Source organism: Festucalex cinctus, chromosome 17, assembly GCF_051991245.1.
Source record: "Festucalex cinctus isolate MCC-2025b chromosome 17, RoL_Fcin_1.0, whole genome shotgun sequence".
Lineage (NCBI taxonomy): Eukaryota > Metazoa > Chordata > Actinopteri > Syngnathiformes > Syngnathidae > Festucalex > Festucalex cinctus.
Window position 1 is genome coordinate 23690539 of NC_135427.1, and position 22515 is coordinate 23713053.

Consider the following 22515-nt stretch of genomic DNA (forward strand, 5'->3'; position numbering starts at 1 on the left):
GCTGGGTTTGCTATGGATTCCCCACTATTTTTTTTGGGTCCCTTATTGTGATATATCTTTTTTTGTTTTTGCATTTGATTCGAGTTTTTGTGATGGAACTAGCAAGAAAGAGATTTTTTTGGTTAGGTGCACTTTGAGCAGATTTCACCTTAGAAGGTAATGCACTGTAATTGTGGTATTATTTTAACAGATTTTAATGATAAAATGAGATAAAAGGAGACAACATATAAAATTTATATTTTTGTCTGTAGTTGAAAATCCCCTTTAATCTTGGGATCACAGAAATATATGTGTCCAAATTTTATATAAACTTGTTATCTTATATCGAAGAATCCCTGTTTTATTAGTAACATGTAGAAGAGTTTTAAGCAGGTGAAAATTTTTGTAAAATGAACAAGCCGCTTGAGTCCAAACATTTTGGAAAACATATTGTTTTTAAATAGAAAGGAATAAGGATTTTATTTTAGCCCATTTGATATTTTGTTGGTTGTTGTCTAAGTGTAAACATAGACAAAGTAATATAGAATAATTTATGGTAAAACATTTTTTAAATATATTTTTGTTTTTGAAGCATGATATATCCCACCATTTTATTGCATGCACCAAGCATGTTATATATTTTGTCCACATGATGGCGTAGTCAAAAGAATGAATCATCTTGAGGCCCCGATGTGTGTGTGAAGCATTTTTAGTAGGACTTTATTGTTCTACGGGGGTTTTATTTTGCCATCACTATCTTGCACCTGCCACGAATTTGTTGAAAGATGGCTGCATTGTGGACACAGTGATGAATATAATCAGAAGGAAAAGTATGGTTCCTGCTAGAGTCAGGAATTGTCCTGTCAGCAGTTATAGAGGTTGCAGTTATCAAAAGAGGGACCTTGGCATTATCTGCCCACCAAAATTATGAAGACAAAGCCTTACCAAATAAGGTCAAAATTTAGTTATTGGCCAACGAGCTGCAGAAAAATGGGGGGGCCAACTAATGGGAAACTCTTGAGGAGTAAGGATGGGCATCAGAAAAGGGTGGGATCGACCCGATCCTAAATAAGACGCCCTAGCCCTGAGTTCCTCACTTCTCATTGAAACCTCTTGGTGGAACAGTAAACATCAACTAACCATGGCTTAGAATGCTACGGGGAAAGGCCTCATTGGGAGACCAGGCGCTCTGCAAAATGTGAGTAATAAAGTGGAATATCGGATAATAATATGACTTCTTATTTGTTGTGGCAGATATAGCGAACAACTAAATTAATAGTGTGGGGAATAATTTTAATTCTCCTTTGGTTATGTCTGGTCGACCACTTGGTTTTAGTATTTTGGGTTTTGATCTATGTATTTTTATTTTTTATTTTTTATTACTCTCCCGCCAAGAGGTTCCGCTACTCGGAAGAGCGACCACACCCTCGCTCTCCCGTAGTAGAGGTGTTCTGCATCGATGGAGTAGATGCGGATGGAAACTTAGACTAAGATTAGAATGTATATATTGGGAGCCGCAATATTTTAGGTTTCCCTCGGGTCTAAGAATTGTCGATTTTTTTTTTTTTATGTGTTTAACAGGATGACCAAGATAAGCCGCAGTGTGTCTTCTGCGGAGATGACCTCCTTACATCCGCTTGGGTAGTGAGGGATGAGTATTACGGTCATTGTTGTTACTCGTTGCCCACGGTGGATGAGCGAAGAGAAATGTGGCTCATCCCAGACGGGCTATTTTTAAACTTTGTCAGTGATTTTTTTATTGATATCCAGTGTGGTTCCTGGGTGTGGCCTGGCTTTGCTGACCTCGCGGGTTCAAGTAAGTTGGAAGGTTTGGTTCAAAGTCGCCTGAAAAAGGTACATTATCATGTTAACAATGAGGGTGAACTCATTGGGAGAACTTTCCCTTTAATGCGCATGATATGGCGCCTGCCTGACGGTACTCGGCGCTTGACATTCAACACCTTGGCTGGCTTTTGTGTAGCCGCCACCCCGTTGAGACAGGTCGGATCCAGTCGGGTTGAGGATGAGTGGCCCTACGAACCAGTAACGCCCAGTTCGCCCATCCTGGACCGGGTTGACGAGCCTGGGGAACCCAGTGCCGCCCGACGGGATGCTCCAGTTGGTAAGGTTATGCCACTGTCGAGAACACCCTCCTCCACGGTTTCATCGAGCACCGATGACCTGGAGGGTGTGCCGGGCGAGGATGGGGGTGGGACGGGGTCATCTCCCTCCCTGATGATAAGGGAACTGGGCCTATGGTCTCCTCTTGCTGACCCTCCGTCAGACACCTTGCATTCTGAATCCCCGGTGTCTCCGTTGTCGGATGACATGGGGGGGGGGGGGGTGGATGAGGGTGACTGGTTGCAGCTGGGTGACGACGGGCTCGCGAGGTTGATAGGTATAGACACCATTGATCTCTAGGCGGGGGTGTTGAGTTGAGTAGATTGAGTAGAGTCAGATGAAACGCCATATCATGTAAAATGAGATAACAAATTAATGGGCTAGACTCAATTCTTAGTTAGAGACCAATAGGTGTCTATAAGGATTGATAATTATTCTTTGGCCTCTGGGTGTAGTTCCTCAAGGTAACCACTAGATGCCGCCAAACCTGTACAACTAAGCCGCCCACTCAGCATTGCCCGGACACACATTCCTTATAAGGCCAGATATAAATTAGTGTAAATAAATGATATCCTGAATTAAGTAATAAAATACACAACACAATCTATATTCGACAATTGTTAACCTGATTTATGGATCAATGTTTACAGCACATTGAGCCCAACTATGAAGTTTTGCTGTCTTTCTTTTTTCTTCTTTTCTTTTATTTATAATCGATACTGTCTTTTATCGCTGATAATATTGCTGTAACTGCATTGAAAAGATCAACTGTATGTACTGTTCTCTCAACATGACATACAAGATGTGTAACAGAATTTAGAATCAACCTGTTAGGGCCCTGAGAGAATTTGGGATTTAACATGTCATGTATATATATGTTATTCATGCTTGCTTAATTAATATATATATGATTTTATCGATTCTAACGTTTATTATTGTCGAATAGAGCTGAAGACCTTTGACATATGATTATGACTCAGCTGTAAAGAATCTATGACTCATCTTCATGGCTCGTCTGTTCGAAAATTACTGAGAATGAGTCCCAACAAGTGCGCTTTGATATTTTTGGAGGCGGAAGGACATTCACCGGAAGAAGTCAGTGACGAGACCCAAGGTGATAAAAAGTCGTCACCAGCTGGGATCGACGCCCTTCTACCCTGCGATCTGGTCTGGATGGAGAGTATTTTTGAAGATGGATTTATGCCTGTTTGAGGACTTACGATTTTTTTCCCGAAGGACTTGGACTAGCCGTGAATGGAATTATCTTCAATGATTGGTAATGTACAACTCTTTTAGCAATAATGATGTATAATAGGAAGATATGAATGACTAATCGCGTGTTAGGGTAGGGGCCATTTAATACACTCTCATATCTTCAAATTATTTTTAGCCAAAAACATCTTATTGTCAATCAGGTCTTAAGCTTTTCCGAGAAATAATCAATCTTAGAAAGCTTATTGTAAAAGGTTATATTATTCTTAATCTCCTGTTTTTATTTTATTTTATTTTATTTTATTTTTATTGATTTAAGGTTTTATCATTAAAGGTGATTGTTATGATTAATATTGGTTGTCTTATTATTGTCAATAAAATTGTTTAAAAGACAATGTGATTTTTTTTACTCATATCGGTTGTCTTATTATTGTCAATAAAATTGTTTAAAAGACAATGTTCGTATTAATCATTTTATTGTCTGGTCTCTATTTTATTTGACTTTATTTTTATTTTTTTATTTTCGGACGTTTTATAAGTCCAAATAAAATGATTTAAAAACTAATTGTGATTTAATTAGTTTGTTTGGTTTGTTTTAACTTTTATTATTTTTATATTTGGACGTTTTATAAGTCCTTATTATTTGTTTTGATTTTATTTTTATTTTGGACGTTTTATAAGTCCTTATTATTTGTTTTTGATTTTATTTTTATATTTGGACGTTTTATAAGTCATTATTTGTTTTGATTTTATTTTTATTTTGGACGTTTTATAAGTCCTTATTATTTGTTTTGATTTTATTTTTATTTTGGACGTTTTATAAGTCCTTATTATTTGTTTTGATTTTATTTTTATTTTGGACGTTTTATAAGTCCTTATTATTTGTTTTTGATTTTATTTTTATATTTGGACGTTTTATAAGTCCTTATTATTTGTTTTTGATTTTATTTTTATTTTTGGACGTTTTATAAGTCCTTTATAAGTCCGCATCATTATTATTTTTTCTTCCTCCAAGAAGGACAACAGAATTGGACTTTTGGAAGAAGGTAAATGTATTTGAATAACCTCTAACCAATGCTTCCATCTGTATTAATAAGTCAAATACTCCTGCTTGATAAGTAACAAATCCGTATGATCCTAACAAGGATTATTAAATTACTAGGTCAATAACAAATGCAAACAACTTAGAAAAGTGGAGCTGCCAATTTAAGTGAGGTGTTCAGATTATCCTTCCTGGGCTCTGTGTGTGTGGTTACTCACTCAGGATTGATAGGTGGATGAAAACGGATTGGCCTCATGATAAGAAGACAGTGAACAAACCTAGGTGAATCCACTTTGATATATCGGCTTATCTAATTCCCGTCTCCTCACGCTGACGCCTTAGAGCTGGTGAGGAAAAAGGGGAATTTCTAACCCTTTAATTGGAGAGTCGATCAGGACATATTTCCCGATTTAAGTCCTGCGGGTAAGCGGAAGTTGACAACTTGACACCAGTTCCCACAAATATATGCAGTATAATTTAATTTATTACTGCTAAATTGTGTTATAGTTACTCCTTTTCACAACGTTTGAACACTTTTATTTTGTTAAGTTCCCGGATGCGCCGTGACGCCCCTCTGAAGCGAAAATGTTGCTACTACTTTCACTTTCACAACCTGATGTGAAAGACGATGTGAGACCTTCTGGAGCTGACGAATAAAATACACCTCACATTAAAAGATCAAGTGGCTTGGAGTCACTCCAAGTGACAAGACGGAATCCATTCCGCTCTTGGCTCCCTCTTGGCAACTGTAGCAAGTTAGCAACTATGCTGCTGTGCTAATCGCTAACACTGGTGCTACCGAGTGCATTCTGTCAAAGCAGGGAAGTGGTGGAAGTTCTCCACCATCCAAATGGCTCCTCCACTCGAACATTCTGCCTCTTAAACATTGTGTATTGTAGCTCCAGTGCATTTCTATTGGGTCATTTTGACGTGGACGTTTCTGCTGCTTTGCGACTGGAATTCTCTTAAAGGCTTTCCAAATAAGGAAGTGGTCGTTAATCGAGAGTTAAATAATTTATTGCCATTAAAGGCACTTCTTGTTAACGAGTTAGTAACACGATAATTTTGACACCCATAGTTAAAACAAATATGTAGAATGTCGCATCATCCAATCAGCTCGAATTATTGTACAGAATGGCCCGCCTTTTCCCAACGAAAAGACTGTGGAGAGCTACGATATGTGGAATGCTTATATTTTGTTCAGTTCAATAGGATGCGCATTGTAAAATGACTCCATCTGGCTATTACCAGGTTAGTTCAACATAATTTGCTGACAAAAAAAATCCAGGGTTGTCCCAAATGATTGTCCTGACTAAAACTAGACTGAAACGTTGACAGTTTTTTGTTGACTAAAACTAGACGAATAAAATGTTGTTTTCTTGGACTAAAATAAAGACTAAAATGTTTGATTTATAGTCAATTAAAAATTAACTAAATAAAAATGGGATGAGGTTGACTAACTATGATAAAAACTAAAAAGTGTGATTGAAACAGGACTGAAACTGTGACGTCATTTCAAAATGGCGGATAAAATGAACCATGTGCTGGTGCACGTGCAATTGTGTTGCTCACCAGAAGAAGGCCTTCTTGTGCAGGACATCCCGCAGCACCGCCTGGCTGCTGCCGTCCAGGCGGGAGAAGTCGTAGCGAGGGCAGAAGTCGGCGGCGGGCGGCGTGCTGAAGCGCACCTCGAAGGCCCACGACGGGAAGTCCACCTGCGCCCGGCGACAAGCTCGTCACGGTCGGTCGGTCGGTCAACACGGCTCGCCTCACCTGCAGGATGACGCTGTCCGGCTGGCTGAAGTTGGGTGCGCCTGAGCGGGCGTTGACGCTGGCCCCCGCCGTGGACGGCCAAAGGCCCAGCAGCTTCCTGCCGCGCGTCAGGACACTGCACGCACACGCGCGGCATGTCAAACCCTCAAGCATCGACACCGACGGCAACGGCAGGAAAGACAACTAACTGCCTGAAGTCGAAGAGCGGCACGGTGACCCAGCCCAGAGCCTCAGCGCCGCGGCGCTGCCTGCCCTTCTCCTCGGCCCCACTGGGGGGTGGCAGGGCGCTGGCGTACAGCATCACTGTCAGCTGCGCCTCTCGTGGAAGCTGCCCGATCTGCACCGGGAACGTCACCCTGCAAACGCACACGGCACAGCTGGCAACTTTCAAATGGTGGGCGGATGGACGGATGGATGTCGGCCCCGGGTACGAACGGATGCTTGCAAGAGGGCAAAACCACGGCAGCTCAGGGTTCCCACCAAGGTTATTTTAGTGATGTAAAACTAACAAAAAAACTAAAACTAAAATTAAAAAAATAATAATAATTTGTAAACAAAATAAAATAAAAACGATGATTTTAAGTAGGTTTATTTTGATATGAACCAGATTAAGGACGTTTGAAAGTGTGTCACACAGAAGTGACATCATCTCTCAGCAGCCAATAGAAAAGCACCTTCAGATGATGTCACGTGTTTTTTTTTTGTTTTTTTTTTAAATATTGCGTACAAGTTGGGCTCCAGGAGGAGGAGTGGAACCGTCAATTGTCTTCGGTGCCGGTTGGCGCGGGTTAGCTCCTCCGCCTGGGAGACCCCATGTGGCTTACATGAAGTAAGCTAGTGTGTGAGTGAGTGGTAAAAAAAATAAAAAAATATTGCGCACAGGTCATCCACATTCTTTTTAAACCAAAACTTTTTAAAAACTAAAACTATCCATCCATTTTCTCGACCGCTTATTCCTCACAAGGGTCGCAGGGGGTGCTGGAGGCTATCTCAGCTGGCAATGGGCAGTAGGCGAGGTACACCCTGAACTGGTTGCCAGCCAATCACAGAAAACTAAAACTAATACTGAAATTAACTAAATCGAAACTAAAACGAAGCATTTATTAAATAACAACAACTAATAAAAACTAACAGAACCACCCTGAAAACAAATTAAAACTATTGCAAGGCTGACACTTCCACGATTTTGTGGCACTAATTGGCACACCTCGAGTCGTGCCAGTATCATTTTGTCAAATGTCATGACAAAATTTAACGACCGGGTCGTGAACTATGTGCAAACTAGGGGTGATATGGCCTAAAGATCATATCACGATATTTCAAAGAAATTTGCGGTGACCATATTTTTGACGATATTGGTAATAATTACTGAAAAATAGATTTGTGATTGACACTTCAGAATAAGAGCACTTTTATTGCAGCAACAATATTTAAGCCACCTTTTTTTCCAGAATTGAAACGTAAACAAAGTGCAAATATACCAACTGTAATGGAATAAAATGGAAATAAAAACAGGCCATAGTGTGTTTACCCTGCGAATTATAACATAACTGCTTCAAGGACATTTACTTACCAAATACAATGAAAGCACATACCTTCAGAAGTCAGCAGCAAATTGCATGAGTCAAAAAAAGTCCACTATTTTCTCCTGTGTCGTTGAGCCTCGTGTTGTTAGGAGGAGGATCGCCAATGATATGTGAGCAGCTAGTTTGTGGCGTTATGCTTTGTACATAGCAGGCAAGTGTATTGTTAAAAAAAATGTTTTCCCTCTGCGATTGTTCAGGCAGTGGTTATTTTAGCCGCAACCTCCTCGAGCGTCCTTTTGCCGTGAATGGCTCTGGTTGTTTAATCAGAAGAGCGAGAAAATACAGTGTTTCCTTGTAGACATTACTAGTGGGTATGAATAACACAAATGTGCACTTTTAGGTCGCTGCGCGATAGAAACGTGCATGCCTTCTCGTCAAGAGCATATTAGTTTAGCAGTCAATTAGCATCACAAACTCACGTGAATTAGATGGCGAACAACCAGTCACGGTAAAATAAACACAGCGGATTGTTGATCTTGGCCAAATGATAGGCGACCGCTTCAGTATGAATCAACCACCATTGCTTTTGTTCCTCCCCCACCCCCATAAGGAGTCCCCAATCACACAAGCTGCTTATATGTTTATGGCAACAGTTTTCCTGCACAATTTGCAAAGGATTTTTTTTTTTTTTGCATTATATATCTGACCTCTTGTAGCTTCCACACGACGAAGCTCCCCCCCACTTTGTCGAAGACACGACAGAACTGGCTGCAGCTCTTGCAGCCTCACACGCTCCTACATTGTTTTTTGTGCAGCAGCGAATGACGCGTGTACGTCCAAGTTGACACGAAGACATATAATGTTACGCATTACGTCATCACCTCAATTTCGCGATATGTCAAATTTTTATCACCTAAGAAAAATACACCGGTAATTTCGCAGACGATATTTTTTGGAACATCCCTAGTGCAAACTGTTCGTGCAAACTGGCGCATATAGGCCTAAATAAATTAAAGTACAGTGTTGGCTACTAAATCATATTTTAAACACTATTGCGGAGCAGGGAGCGCAAGCAATGCGCTCACATCACACTTGTCCCATGCGTGCTCCATTCACGCAAACACTCCCTGTCCTTGCCTCTTTTTTTTTTTTTTTTTTGTCCCACCTCCCCAACAAACAGTGGCCGACGCGTCTCTCTTGGCAAGACAACACGCGATGATCGGCTGGTGTCTGGTGTCGCATTCAGACGTGTAGTGTGACTACAAGCCCCATCCACGACACGGAGCAAATTTGTCGGGTAATGTGACAGCGCAACTCAAATTCCTTTTGACAAGCTTGTGCAAATTGCGTCGTGTTATGGCAGAAATATTTCAGCAATGATGCAGATTGTTTGTAAGGATGTCTCATTTGGGTATATGATTTTGGTTTAGACCATTTTTCTCTGATTTTTTAAATTTATTTTTACCCCTTGTATTTTCTTATGATTTGATTTTGAGACGATTTGCAGTCCTGAAATCAAATTCTTTATCTTGTGCTGACATTTTTCAAGATTGATTGATGACATGTGAAGAATGTCAATCATGTTGATTGAATTTGAAGGATTGGCGGGAACCAGGGCCGGACCGGCCATCTGGCATCCCGGGCAGATGCCCTTTGGGCCGGAGGGCCGGACCGGCCATCTGGCATCCCGGACAGATGCCCAGTGGGCCGGCCTCTTTTGGGACCCATGCATGATTATTTTTCCGATATTTGACCAAAAGAGACTGGCTCACAATTTAGAAGGGCCAGTCCATTCATCCATTTCAAATATTGATAGCAAACAGAAACAATACACATCAGTGGCAGAACTACATGCAAGACCTTATGCAAGACCAGCCCTCGCGGGAACCCCGGCTGAGTGACAAGGAAAGTGGAAGCAGAAGTCAGAGGTGAGGATGAGGTGGCAACAGATGACAGGAGGGAGGTGGAAAAGACAGACAGAGGGACAGACGGATGGGTGTGTGCGTACCTCTGGTCCCACACCACCAGGTGAAAGAGGTATTTGCTGACCGACTGTTTGCTGGTGTGCTGGGGCGCGCAGAGCTCCGCCCCTCCGTGAGTCAGCGCACACGACAGGAAGAAGCCCTCGTAACTGACACGCGCACACAAAGATGACATGCAAACAAACTTGTTGATGAATATTGCTCGGTCACTTTCACGAGTCGCGTCACACAAACACAATGTCACCTGCTCCCAAATGCTGAGAGAGGGAGGGCGGGGCGTGCAAACGTACGTCACACTTTGGTGAGCGAGCAGGGATAGAACCACATCCAAACGGCAACATACCAGAAATTAATTATCAACATATTGTGGGCAGGTTACTCATATACAGTAGGGCTGGGTATCGTTTCAGATTTCCAAAATCGATTTGATTCGATTCAGAAGGGCCTGATTCGATTCATTATTTGAAGGAAAAACACTCCCGAGGTCAATGCTAACTTCCCGTTAGCATTTGCTAACTTCCTGTTTGCGCTAGGCTAGCAATGTTTTAAAAACGAAATGTATTTTGTATTTAAATATACAGTGGATGTAATTCTTAACATTATGTATTTAGTTTTAGAGTTAACTCCAAGTGCGGTGTCATTAAACATCTTAAAGGACGCCTCGTGTCAACAGAATATCATACACTACACAATTGCTAGTTGCTAATGCTACGCAAGCAAAATAGTGCATTCAGGGTACTTTCATGGTGTCGGAAACTTCGGCTTTCTTTGATAACGTTTTAAGGGGAAAATAATATGCCATTTTGCTCAATTGTCCGATTGTTTTGGCCAATGAAGGTCAATAATCGGCCGATTATAATCGGCAGCCAATTAATTGGTTGGGCCATATTTGGCACATTAATTTACAGGTTAAAAAAACTTTTAAAAGTATCGATTCATGGTTTTATGAATCGGTATTGGGCTATGAAAAGGAATATTGATTCGAAATATCAATATATTGATATTTTAGACCCAGCCCTATTCAGCATAGCATATTCAGCAGTATAGATGGGGGTTGATGCTCACCATACTGAATAGGAAAAAAACAAAACAAAATTGAGGAAGAAAAAAAAAAACAACAAAACAAAACAAAACAAAAAAGCAGAATATTACGTTTTTGTACATACAGGAAAAATGATATTTTCTTGTTATGTGCTCATATTGGCTCAGCAGCACCAATATATCATTTATTTTACTATTAATAAGTAAATATAAAAATAATAAATACAAATAAATTTTATATATATATATATATATATATATATATATATATATATATATATATATATATATATTGTAACAACTATGGCCGATGGCCCAATCCACCCTCTATTTTTTTTTTTAAGTTTGCTTCTCCTAAAGCAAATTCTCTGCAGTGCATGAATATTCCACTGCCCAGACAGGATCCAAGCCTGGTCAGCTCTGCAGGTGGTCACCCAGCCACCAACAAAACTCTTTTGAAGCCGCTGACCAGGTGACAAAGGAATTTATGCGTCTGCCGAAGGAGTGTATTCAAGCAGTCTTCTCGGAGCCCGAACAAATGGCTCCAATGGTTTGGAATACACAAATGACCGATCAAAGGAATGTTCATGACTTCTTATCAATCACAAAAGGATGTTCTGGCGTCTCGCCCTTCCTGGAACGTCTAGATGGAGCAACAACACCTCCAAGTGGTGAAACTTGGAACTATCCTTAGTGACAATTCACATAAGTAACCGCATTTTACACATTTATACCATGATAATTCTTGACAGACAACTGAACTACGAATGATTCATGTTATATCTTTGTGTGTATGAACATCGTATTTCATTTGTACTCCATAAAGAATGAAAGATAATCAATATCTCTCAGTTCAGTCAGATTAGACAAGTAGAAGTTACCTCACAAGTTAGTTTATGATGCATTAATTACGATGTGTGTTAAACGGGTTGTGTGGGAAAACTGATTTGCCAGACTGACCAAATTTAATGCCAAATTATTAATCTCTTTAATAATTTTTTTTCTTAAAGTCTGCCCGAGCGAGCAGAAGGGTGTGCCACCACCCACTGGAGCCCCGCCCAAAGACTTTAAAAAGGGCGAGGAGACCCTCGCTCACTCTCTTGCTTCTCCTCCTGCTGCTCCCGCCTCCTCCAAAAAAACTCTCGTGCACGACCTGCAAGTGGCCCAGCCTGCTGCGAACTCTTTGTTCCAAGAAACTTGCCAACCACGTGGCCTTTTTTTTCTGGCAGCATCCGTTGCCGAGAGTGGACCCTCGCTCCACGCCACGCCAAAGCAGGTGCAAACTGCAACGCTGACTAAAGACTCTTTTGTTTTTTGTTTTTTTGTTTTGTTTTTTGTTCCACCATCGGTGCTTGCCCACCCGGACTCCGCGGCCCCGGCGTACACTTGCAAAGTATCGCCGGGCTCAAGGTTGTGCACCTAAGCCGCGCACCTCACGTGCTATTCGGTGGCGCTCCGCCGCAGTGCCAACGCACCTCCAACGGCTGGCCTTCCCCGTACGCAGGCGCGTACTGACCGAGCTGCAACACCTGAACTCGGACAGCTGCCCAGCAGAACCAACCTTGGCGAGAATCAACCTCGCCGGATCGCCGACCAATCAAGGCACGAGCCGCGCAACTACGCCAGGCCCCTGAGCGGCTTCCCCGTGCTCACCTGTGGAATAACCCTTTTTTTTTTATTTTCTTGCCTTTTTGGAACGAACATTGACTATTTTTCCCCCTTTTTTTCAAGACCTTTCTGCTCGTTCGATGCAAACGATGCTCGCAAGTCTGCATTTGATTCCCAAATTGGTACCACTGCGTGCAACTTACGTTTGAAACATATCACAGATCTGGCAGGTCAAATTTCTCTTTTCCTTGTTTCCTCATTCATTCGCATTCCTTCCTTATTTTCATTCGCTTTATTTTGTTTCTTTTCTTCTGACGGTAGAATAGTTAGATAGGCAGTGTTTTGATTCTGTAGTGTAGCAATCGTGAATAAATGCATGTTTTATGAACACTATTCCGCCTAAGTCATCTGTGTTTCCAAGTGGATTATTATTCTTTTGTTAGTACAACGAACCACTGAATATCGAGTGTGGCGACTTTAGATTATCAATGACTGATGAAAGGATTTTGGTCGTTGTTTGCTCCTGTTAACCCAAAGCAAAAACAACGTGGTGCCCCAGAGGTTATCGAGGTAAATACAATTTACCTCTGTAACGTCCAGATTATTAATTCGTCCAAAAGACGACCCAATTATCGCTACATAATGGTGCCCGCCGTGTGAGGCTACAAAACATAAGAAGATCCACTCGAAAATACAAGACTTTGGACGTGAAAAGTAAAACACATTTCACGTAGTGTACCTAATAATTTGTCTCTGTGTAAAAAGGTAAACATTTCTTCTTACATAGAACTGTACTGACTTTCCCCTTCAGCTTTGAATCGAGCGTCTGTTAAGCCGCCATATTGCGTGTGTCACCACCGCAGTGGCTTGCGATAAGTAAACGAGAGTAACGGGATTGATTGTTGGAAGATAAGTAAGAGCCGGTCACCGTTTGAGAAAATAGTGGCTTGTATTTGAAAACGTACGTGATAGAGCTCGAGTTGTGCAACTTTTAGATTTCAGCTGGCTGAATTTGAAGTTGTTTGTCTTTGTGTTGTTGTGTTTCCGGAAATTGTGGGAAGTCAGGTGACAGCCGATGTGCGTCGCTTTGACCCGACTCGAGTTACGTGCTTCGGAGTAGCTAACCGCGAGCAACGTAAACGACGTCCGAGTCACTTTCCCCATGTTCCTCCTACACCTAGCTTGTGGGAGACGTTTGAGTCGTGACTGAGCTTTTGTAGCCGCCGACTCAAAGTTTCAGCTCGTGGCGAGCGGATTAACAGAGCGCTAAGACGTTAGCTGCTTACCTGTACCGTGTACGCATTTCCACATGGTGGCGCCATAGTCCTTGTGAAGAGCTGTGTGGCTCGTGGAGGCGTGGTTGAGTACCTCCCCCTCCCTTCTCGTTGGCGAGTTTGAGCCACGCCTGCAGACGCCCCGAAGGGGAGTGAGTCCTGCAGGCTGTCAGCTGTCAGTCAGTGTTTGGAGTGACACAGATCACTCGAGCTTGCTCCACTGTCAATAGACAACTGACGCCCCCCCCCACTGCTGCTTTAACGCCGGTGGCCCTTGCTCCGCGATAATTCTGATTCAATGTCACTTCACATTGCTTTTTGAATTGTTTTCCGTGTCGAGCGTTGTACTTAGTGATTGTCGTCACTGTTAGTACGCAAGGATAATAAAAGAATTATCCACGTCCGATTAAACGCATTTGTAGGCTCAATTGACTCCTTGCGTTTAATGATTATAGTAATAGCCGACCGCATTCTAGCCTTTTACGCTGCCTAGCGTGAGAGCAATTACGGTTGCATCAACAAAACATACTGCTGGGTCAAATTAATATAAAGGAACTATTTACACTGTTGTGTCTTTCTCTTTTTTCATATCCCCTTTTATCCAGTTTCATACTAGGCTAACTTGCTGTATTCTCGACTTAACATTCCACTTAATTTCAGGTGTTGTGTTTGTTTAGTTGGTTTGGTAAACCTAGTATTATTATTATTATTATTTTCTTCTCTTTTATTTGTTTTTCTTCTCATTTTTGTCCATTATTTTTAATTTTGTTGTTTTGTTTGTTCTTTTGTTTTGTTTTTCGGTTGCGTCTAGTTAATAAGAAGGTGTGAGTTCGAATGAGCTATTATTAGAGAGGCAGCTCTAATATTTCTGTATAGTTTTGCAGTTTTTGTGTCCCAAACCCCGTCCACAAGACATTTGCCTAAAACTGTACTGACACTATAATCAGTCATTTGACTAAGACTATTAACCCCCTTTAAGTTTATTTTCCCCTTTCCTGCTTTGTTGTTTATTTAATTTAATTTTAATTTCAACTTTTAACTCGACTTCCAAAAAAAAAATAATAATAATAATAATTTTTTAATTTTTTAATTTTTTTTTTTTATTTAGCTTTTGGGATTGACCGCTGTAACATTTTAGAGTTACTCCGTCCCTCATTTAAGCTATTCTTTGCTGAGTGAATCAAGTTGAAGTTAGTATTATTATTTTTCTTATTTTTCTTTATTTATTATTTTATTTTTGTTGCTGTTTGTTTTTGTTTGTTTTGATAACTGGAATTGATTTTTCACAACTATAGTGTAAGCTGTGGGTTGCATAGCCCACTACAAATCTTTTGCTTTTGTGGCAATTTCCCTTTTGATAATTTGAACCCAGTGTGTATTGTTGACGATAATACTTGATAGCGGTAGTTAGCTAACTGCGTACGCTAATTAACTAACTATTAAACGCTAGAATAAGTTTGATCGTCTAAAAAGCTATTGATAATATGGCATCACTCCGAGAGACTCCCAGCCCCTGTGAGAACCTAGACACCTTGGCTCAACTGGTGCAAGAGCTGACCAAGGACTTCTTACCTGGATACGCTGAGTCTATTAGGGATGCGGATGTCAATACGCTAAATGATAACCTCGCGCAACTCATGAGCGACGCTGAGACAAAAGCCCCAAAAGACAAATCACTCATTCGAATGCTCGGATGTCTGACTTTGAACCTTGCCGCGCAGTTGAAGCTCAGCGATGCCGAGGACTGTCAAGTGAAACACCAACTTGACATGGCACGACAGCAGAGCCGTGACGCCACGGCACAGCTTGAAGCCGCCCACGACCGAGTGAAGGTCATGGAGACCCAGCTGGATGACGTTAAAGCGCAGCTGGATGAGGCAGAAGCCCGCGCCGATGCGTCGCTAGCCGAAAATCTGGGCAATGATGCAGATGAGTCTGCTTCCACTGACGACTCCCATCAAAAGATTGGTGAGTTAACCCAAGCTCTCGCCTCCGCCGAAGAGACAAATTGAGAGCAAGAAAAACTGCTGAGATCCGCGGCAAATGAAATTCACAAACTAAAAGCAGAGGTGACTGACTTGACTGAACGACCGTCAAAAGACCAACTTCGGCTAGCAGAAGCTAATTACTTTCGGGTGAGTTCGTCGCTAGCTCAGTCAACCGATGAAGTGAAGCGCCTCCAAGTTCAGGTACAGACCTTTAGGGAGGAACGTAATGCCGAAGTGGACCACTCATATGACCTGCGAACCAAATTAGCATTGACTGAAGCCGAGGTTACCCGCCTCCGACAATGCCAGCAGGAATATGAGACAGAGTTAGCTCATATTAAACATGAGTTACAACGCGCGCGGCAGTTGCATGAGGTCTCCCGAGGAGCCTCCCGGCCGGGAGCTCCACCCCCGCACAGACCTCCTGATCCCAGAGCCACAGCACCACAGCTCAAACTGCCACCTGAGTCCGGAACCGCCTGGAGGACGCCGCCAGTGACCACCGCCGCTTTAGGCCTGGCACCTCCAATGGCCGCCTCCCCACACGCTTTCGGGCCATCAGGTGATGACAGTTTCCAACGTGGACCCATGTCGACTCCCCCGTTGGAGGGACAAATGGGCGTGGCCTGGAAAGATTTGGACAAGCTGGCTCGAAATATAGCCAAATTCGAACCGAAACCAGGGGGGTCCCACAACACAACAGAGTAATTGAAAGACATCAACTATCATCTCCAGAGGTTCCCAATGGCAACCGTGGAAGATAAGTTGTACTTGATCAAAATGACGTCCAGCCGAGCAGTCAACAGACTGCTGGAACGGCAGCCCGCTGATGTGTTGTCTGACCCCTTGGCACTGCACCAAGCCATCTCACGCGAGTTTGACGGTTCTCCTGGGTTGTCGGGCATGGAAGTCGCCATGTTCGTCAAACAGGGAAAGCAGGAGGCTCCTCAGGCTTTCTATAGTCGTCTTCGCGATGCCTATTTTGGGACTCGTAACGAGCCCAACATGGAGGAAGATCCTGGTTTTAAAACGTTGTTTGTCCGAAACCTCCAACAAAACCTTAACCACTACTTGGGACTGGCTTTGTGTCCTGAGACACTGAATAGCTCGCAGCTACGTGACTTAGCAGCTAGGGGCTATGCAAAGCCAAAATTATCCGCCCCTAAGGTGGGCGACGCAGGAATTTATAAAGTGGACGTGGGTCCTCCTTCAGAGCTGGAGGGAGCTTGCTCCTTTGCTCCGAGGGAAGACCAGACTAAATCAAAAAAGTCAAAACAGTCCCGCGCCCCGCGAAACCGGAAACCGCGCTCCAAAACCGACTACTCGCGTGACGAGAAATCGGACGGAGAAAAGCAAGCTGACGACCGCCGGCGCTCCAAATTTGCTAAAGGTAAGCCCGATTCGCGCTATCATCCAAAACGTGATAAAGTCGAACGCGCGCCAGCAACCGATTCCTGCCGCGAGTCCCGGAACCGCCAAGTCGACTCCGAGACTGACCACAACGCAGTTGCCAACGGCATATTGAAGGCACTCCTGAAATTGTCAAAAGACTCGTCAAAAGACCCGCCTTTATGACTAACCGACGGCCGGATGCCCACTGAAGTGACCCACCAGCAGAGGTCACCAGAGGGGCCTCCAGTAGCCGACACTCAGACACCTACTAAACTGCCTTCTGACTCAACAATATTGGTACTGCAGGCTGATCCAAATACAGCAGACCCGCATGTATCGCGATCAACCGATGACGTGAGACCGTTCCAACAGCTTTTAGGTGATCTCACCACCAGGGGGATAGATCGTAAATTCTATCTGAGCGTCACCCTGGAGCGAGCTCTAACCTACGAAGCCCTTGTAGATCCCGCCGCAGACATCACGGTGATGTCCAACACGGTGTTCGAACAACTCCGCGCCGCGTCACAAGCTAACAGTCGACCGCTCCGCCTACGGCGGTGCCCACTTACCGTTAGCGCCTTCTCACCTACTAACACAAAGCTGGAATCTGTCGCGATGGTACACTGGTCTATTGGCCCCATGGAATTCATCCATCCAGTCTATGTGGGACCCATTGAGTCAGTCCCCCTTCTTATTGGCCAAGACCTGTTGTTCCGCTTCCAACCCATCATAGACTACCAGAGACTCCAGATTTGGGCCCAGGTGCGGCAGGCCCTGCCGACATTCCCTTCGGGCCCTGACCAGGCTCAGCTCTGCACTGTGACTCGGGCGCAGCCACCCCACGGGGAAGCAGACGCCCCCACAGGGAGCTGGGACACTACACAGTCCAAGGCAGGACCCCTCGCGTCCCCGACAAAGGACCGGCTGAGAAGCCATGACACCTTTCTTTGTGACCTTGACCCACCACCACCTGATGCAGGGCACGCCCCGCGCATCATCGGAGGTGTCCACGTGCAAGGTGCACCTGTTCTTGACGCTGTCCTCGCCTTGTGGGCTGACAAATCAGCCATTTCTGCAGCATTCGCTGACAACTTGCGAGATCTCGACCCGAACATGCTTTATGTCTCCAAGTCTTGCCGGTTTCCGCTGAACACGGAACCTCCTCTCACAATAACCGCAGTGGGCGTGTGCGCCTTAAACCTTCAGTGGAAGCAACACTCACTGACCCACTACTTCTTGGTTGTCCCGGACGCGCCTCACACCCTTTTCGTGGGTGCAGATTTGCTTGTTCGTCTTGCCGTCCAGGTGGACACCATCAACAACGTGCTGTGGTCCCTCACCAACTCGGAACCTCTAGCTTGTGTTCCCAGTCTTCCGAACATGAAGTCCGGGCAGACCATCCCAGATGCTTGCGAAGTCTCAAACGAGGATGAAGTGATCGCTCCGGCGACCACGATCAACATTCCGGTTCGCTTGGTGGCACGAGCTAACCAGGTCTTGAATGCTAGCTCCGCTTTCTTTCAACCTTCATCGGAATTCATGAACCTGTCGTTACTCTTGGAGGCCACGCCCATCGTGGACGCCTCCCTCACCACTCTGATCTTGGTTCACAACCCCCTTTCGTACGACGTTCGCATACCAAAAGCGACCCGTCTGGGCCTGCTCATCCGTTCCGACTTCCACGACTTCACTCTAACGGTGCCTGTGGTTGGACACATCCCATCTGACTTGTTCTTGACTGAAGACACCGGTGGCCGAAGACTCACCAGGCCATCTCAGCTTGTTACGGTCAACCCTGCCGGTCCCACCAACGATGAAGACATCGTCCGGGTGGACCTGGGGACAGACCAACAACTGGTGATTTATGCCTTGAGCGTGTTGCCTCCAACGCCCTCTAGCATTCCCTCTGGAAACCCAGAGACACCTCAACCAACCACGACTCCAAATGGGGACCTTCAACCGTACCCAGAGTTCGAGGCGCACCTCCAAGAAGTTCTGCACCGCGCCGATGCGCTCCGGTCCGAACAGGACCGCGAACCTTTGCGCACCGTGTTAATGAAATACACACCCTCTTTTGCCAAGGACTCCTTGGATTGCGGGTTGACGGCACTACATGTGGTCCGCATCCCGACTCAGCCCGGCGCTCCTCCAACTTTCGTGCGCCAGTACAAGATTCCTTCTTACGAACCAGTACAGAAGACTATCGACGCCATGCTGGAAAAGGGCATCATTCGCCCCTGTAACAGCACCTATTCGGCTCCATTGTGGCCAGTCTTGAAGCCAAACGGCACATGGAGACCAACCATTGACTATCGCAAACTGAACCAACAGGTTCCTCTTTCGCGATGGCCCATGACACAACTTGAACAGGAACTTCCCAAGGTTCGAGATGCCAAATTCTTCACCACCATCGATGTGGCTTCGGGGTTCTGGACGATCCCAGTAGACCCCAGGGATCAATACAAGTTGGCATTCACCTTTGGCAACAAACAGTACACTTTCAACCGGTGTCCATTTGGCTACGCCAACTCGCCAGCCGAATTTAACATCTTCCTCAACAAGGCGTGCCCTGACGCCGCCGCCAGGGGCAACCTCATTTATGTCGATGACATCATGATGAGGAGCTCCTCTTTGGATGACCACTTGATGGAAATCGACCACGTTCTTGGACAGCTGTCTTCTGCAGGCGCCAAACTGTGCCTCCTGAAAGGTCAGTGGTGTCGCTCGAAGGTCAACTACTTGGGGATCTTGGTCGGGCCGAACGGGATTGAACCACAATCCAGCCGTATTCAAGGCCTTCTTGACATCAAAACCCCCACCGATGTGTCAAAATTGCGCAGCTTCCTTGGCGTGTGCAACTATTCGCGCCTGTTCATTGAACACTTTGCTGACATAGCACGCCCTCTTACTAACCTGCTGAAGAAAGACACGCCCTTCGATTGGGGTGACGAACAAAACAACGCGATGAATATGCTAAAACAAAAGCTGGGCTCCGCCCCCTGTCTCGCGTACCCCGATAGCAACAAGGAATTTTTCTTGGAAGCAGGATTCTCCGACCACTGTTTGAGTGCGGGTCTATACCAAATGTACGACCAGGATAAACGCGTCGTGGCGTACGCCAGTAAAACGTTGAACGGCCCCGAGTTGAAATACTCCAACTGCGAAAAAGCCCTGCTTTCCACAGTATGGGCAATCAAACATTTCTCAAACTATATTGGATGCCAAAAAGTAACGATTGATACTAACCATCATCCGGTTACTTTTCTTAACAACCAACGCATTCGAGACGGCGTTGTAACGAACGCGCGCATTGCCGGCTGGCTTATGGCGTTACAAAGTTACGATGTTCGAGTCCGGTACACGAAAAACGCAAAGTTACCGCTGGGTACCGATCTAGCGATTTGCCAGAACTGTGTGTCAACTTCCCCGACCCCGCCGACAGACGTCGCCGTGGCACCGATGCCGGAATTCACGCGTCACCGCTATTTTGAGGAACATGTCTGCAAAGACATGCCTACAGCTTACGTGGATGGCTGCTCTTACCACCACCAAACCTAGCTGCAGGCTGGGGTGGGCATCGCTTGGGTCAACGACACACCGTGCAAACCACTGCAACTCCAATTGGGCCCCACTCTTCTCAATATGCGGAAATCGCTGGCATCCTGATTACACTCAAATTGGCAATTGAACACGGTGTCACGGTGCTGGTTATCTGCACTGACTCAAACTATGCCCGCCTCGCCTTCACCTGTCATCTACCGGTGTGGCGTCGAAATGGTTTCCTTACGTCAGCGAAGAAACCTGTAAACACCGCGACCTCATCTTGACATGCGACCATTTGGTTTCCTCCAATGATATGCATGTCTATTGGAAAAAGGTCCGGGGACACTCAAAAGTCCCAGGACCTGACAAACATTTTAACGACCTAACGGACACGTTAGCCAAACAAGGGGCCCTCAACGGGACTCCTTGGACATTTGATACAGCTTGGCTGCCCACCCAGCCCACCCTGGAGGTCCACGTTCTCACGCGCCGCCGCGCTGCGGCCGCCGCTGAGTCTCGCGACGCCCCCACACAAACCCCTACGGGGCCCGTGGCGTGCGTACCGCCCGTCCGAACCTCCGACTTGGTCGCCCAACAAGCCGGCGACCCCGCGCTTTTCAAAATAATTCAGCACCTTTCTGATCCTGTCGCCAACCCCGTGTCGCCTGACGCGTTGAGTGACGACAGCGACTTCAGAGACTTGCTCTCCGTGCTGCAAAGGCTGCGTCTCGTTAAGGGCCTTCTGGTTTATGACTCCGGGTCTCCACCTGCCCTGCGGTTGGTGGTTCCACGGAGCCAAAGGGGGGTCTTGCTAACATACGCCCACGACGCGCATTATGCAGGCCACCGCGGATTCAAGGCCACTGTCACCGCACTACAACAGGTGGCATACTGGCCGCGCATGCATAATGATGTAGCAACCTACATCAAAGGATGCCTGGTTTGCTGCCAATTTCAGCCAGCAAACCCGAGTCACCGAGCACCACTCCAACAGAGAGGAGTCACCTTCCCATGGTCTGATCTCCAAATTGATTGGGTGGGACCACTGGTCAGATCTCTGAGAGGGAACAAATACTTTCTTACAGTAGTTTGCGCGTTCACCAAGTGGGTAGAATGCCTGCCTGCTCCAAACGACACCACACACACCACTGCATGCCTGCTGATGAACCACGTGTTCTCCCGCTTTGGGTTGCCCTCACGGGTTAACTCAGACAGGGGAACCCACTTCACAGCCGAGGTAATGCAACAACTTTGGCAAATGCTCGGAATCAAGGCCCAGTTGCATATTAGCCATCAACCGCAGTCATCAGGACAGGTGGAGCGGACTAATCGCACCGTGGTAAATTTGCTGAAAAAGTTTATTGTTTCCAACCATCGGGACTGGGACACCCGACTCCCACTGATCCTCATGGCGATTCGAGCCACCCCTCACGAATCCACAGGGGTGGCCCCCTTTGAAATGATGACCGGACGGCGAATGACGCTCCCCCTGCACCTGATGTACCAGCCAGGAGAAACAAACCTAGCCACGGCATACACGGCCTCCCAGTACGTGGAGGACTTGCAAGCCCACCTCCGGGCCACGTTCGCATTTGCTCAACAACGGCTTAAGCAAAGTGCAGAAGGTCAGAAAACCTACTACGATAGGAAGGTCTCACGAACCGAGTTCGAAATAGGTGATCGAGTATGGTACTACTTGTTCGCGCAACCAAATGCTACTACTCCGCGTGCCCAGAGGGGCATCGCCCGAAAATTTCTTCCCCGGTGGGCAGGACCATATGAAATCATCGATAAACTGTCACCCGTCGCCTATCAAATTAGGATGAATAAAGGACGTCAGGGGGACCAACTGAGGTGGGTCCACCGAAACCAGATCAAAAGTCACTGCGGTTTTGAACGTCTGGGAACGCGATCGAGCGAATCTCAGGACCAGCATGCGCGCGAAACTGACAAAGGGGGGTCACCAGCTGACTCCGAGTCAGCGGCCCAACCGACACCCTCGACAGACGCGCCAAACTCCGCCGACCGACCTCG

At 45.4% G+C, this 22515-nt stretch overlaps 1 protein-coding gene across 8 annotated transcripts in view; it reads right to left on the reverse strand.

Moving 5' to 3' along the window:
• Positions 1-22515, reverse strand: part of pik3c2b (phosphatidylinositol-4-phosphate 3-kinase, catalytic subunit type 2 beta) — a 382245-nt gene that overhangs the window by 159651 nt on the left and 200079 nt on the right. For all 8 annotated transcript variants that reach the window (XM_077501844.1, XM_077501843.1, XM_077501846.1 and 5 more), the window contains 4 exons: positions 9662-9784; positions 6316-6483; positions 6128-6242; positions 5927-6069 (listed from right to left, as the gene is read on the reverse strand). In XM_077501844.1, coding sequence (XP_077357970.1) covers positions 5927-6069; positions 6128-6242; positions 6316-6483; positions 9662-9784 — 549 coding nt within the window. The remainder of the gene's footprint in view (positions 1-5926; positions 6070-6127; positions 6243-6315; positions 6484-9661; positions 9785-22515) is intronic.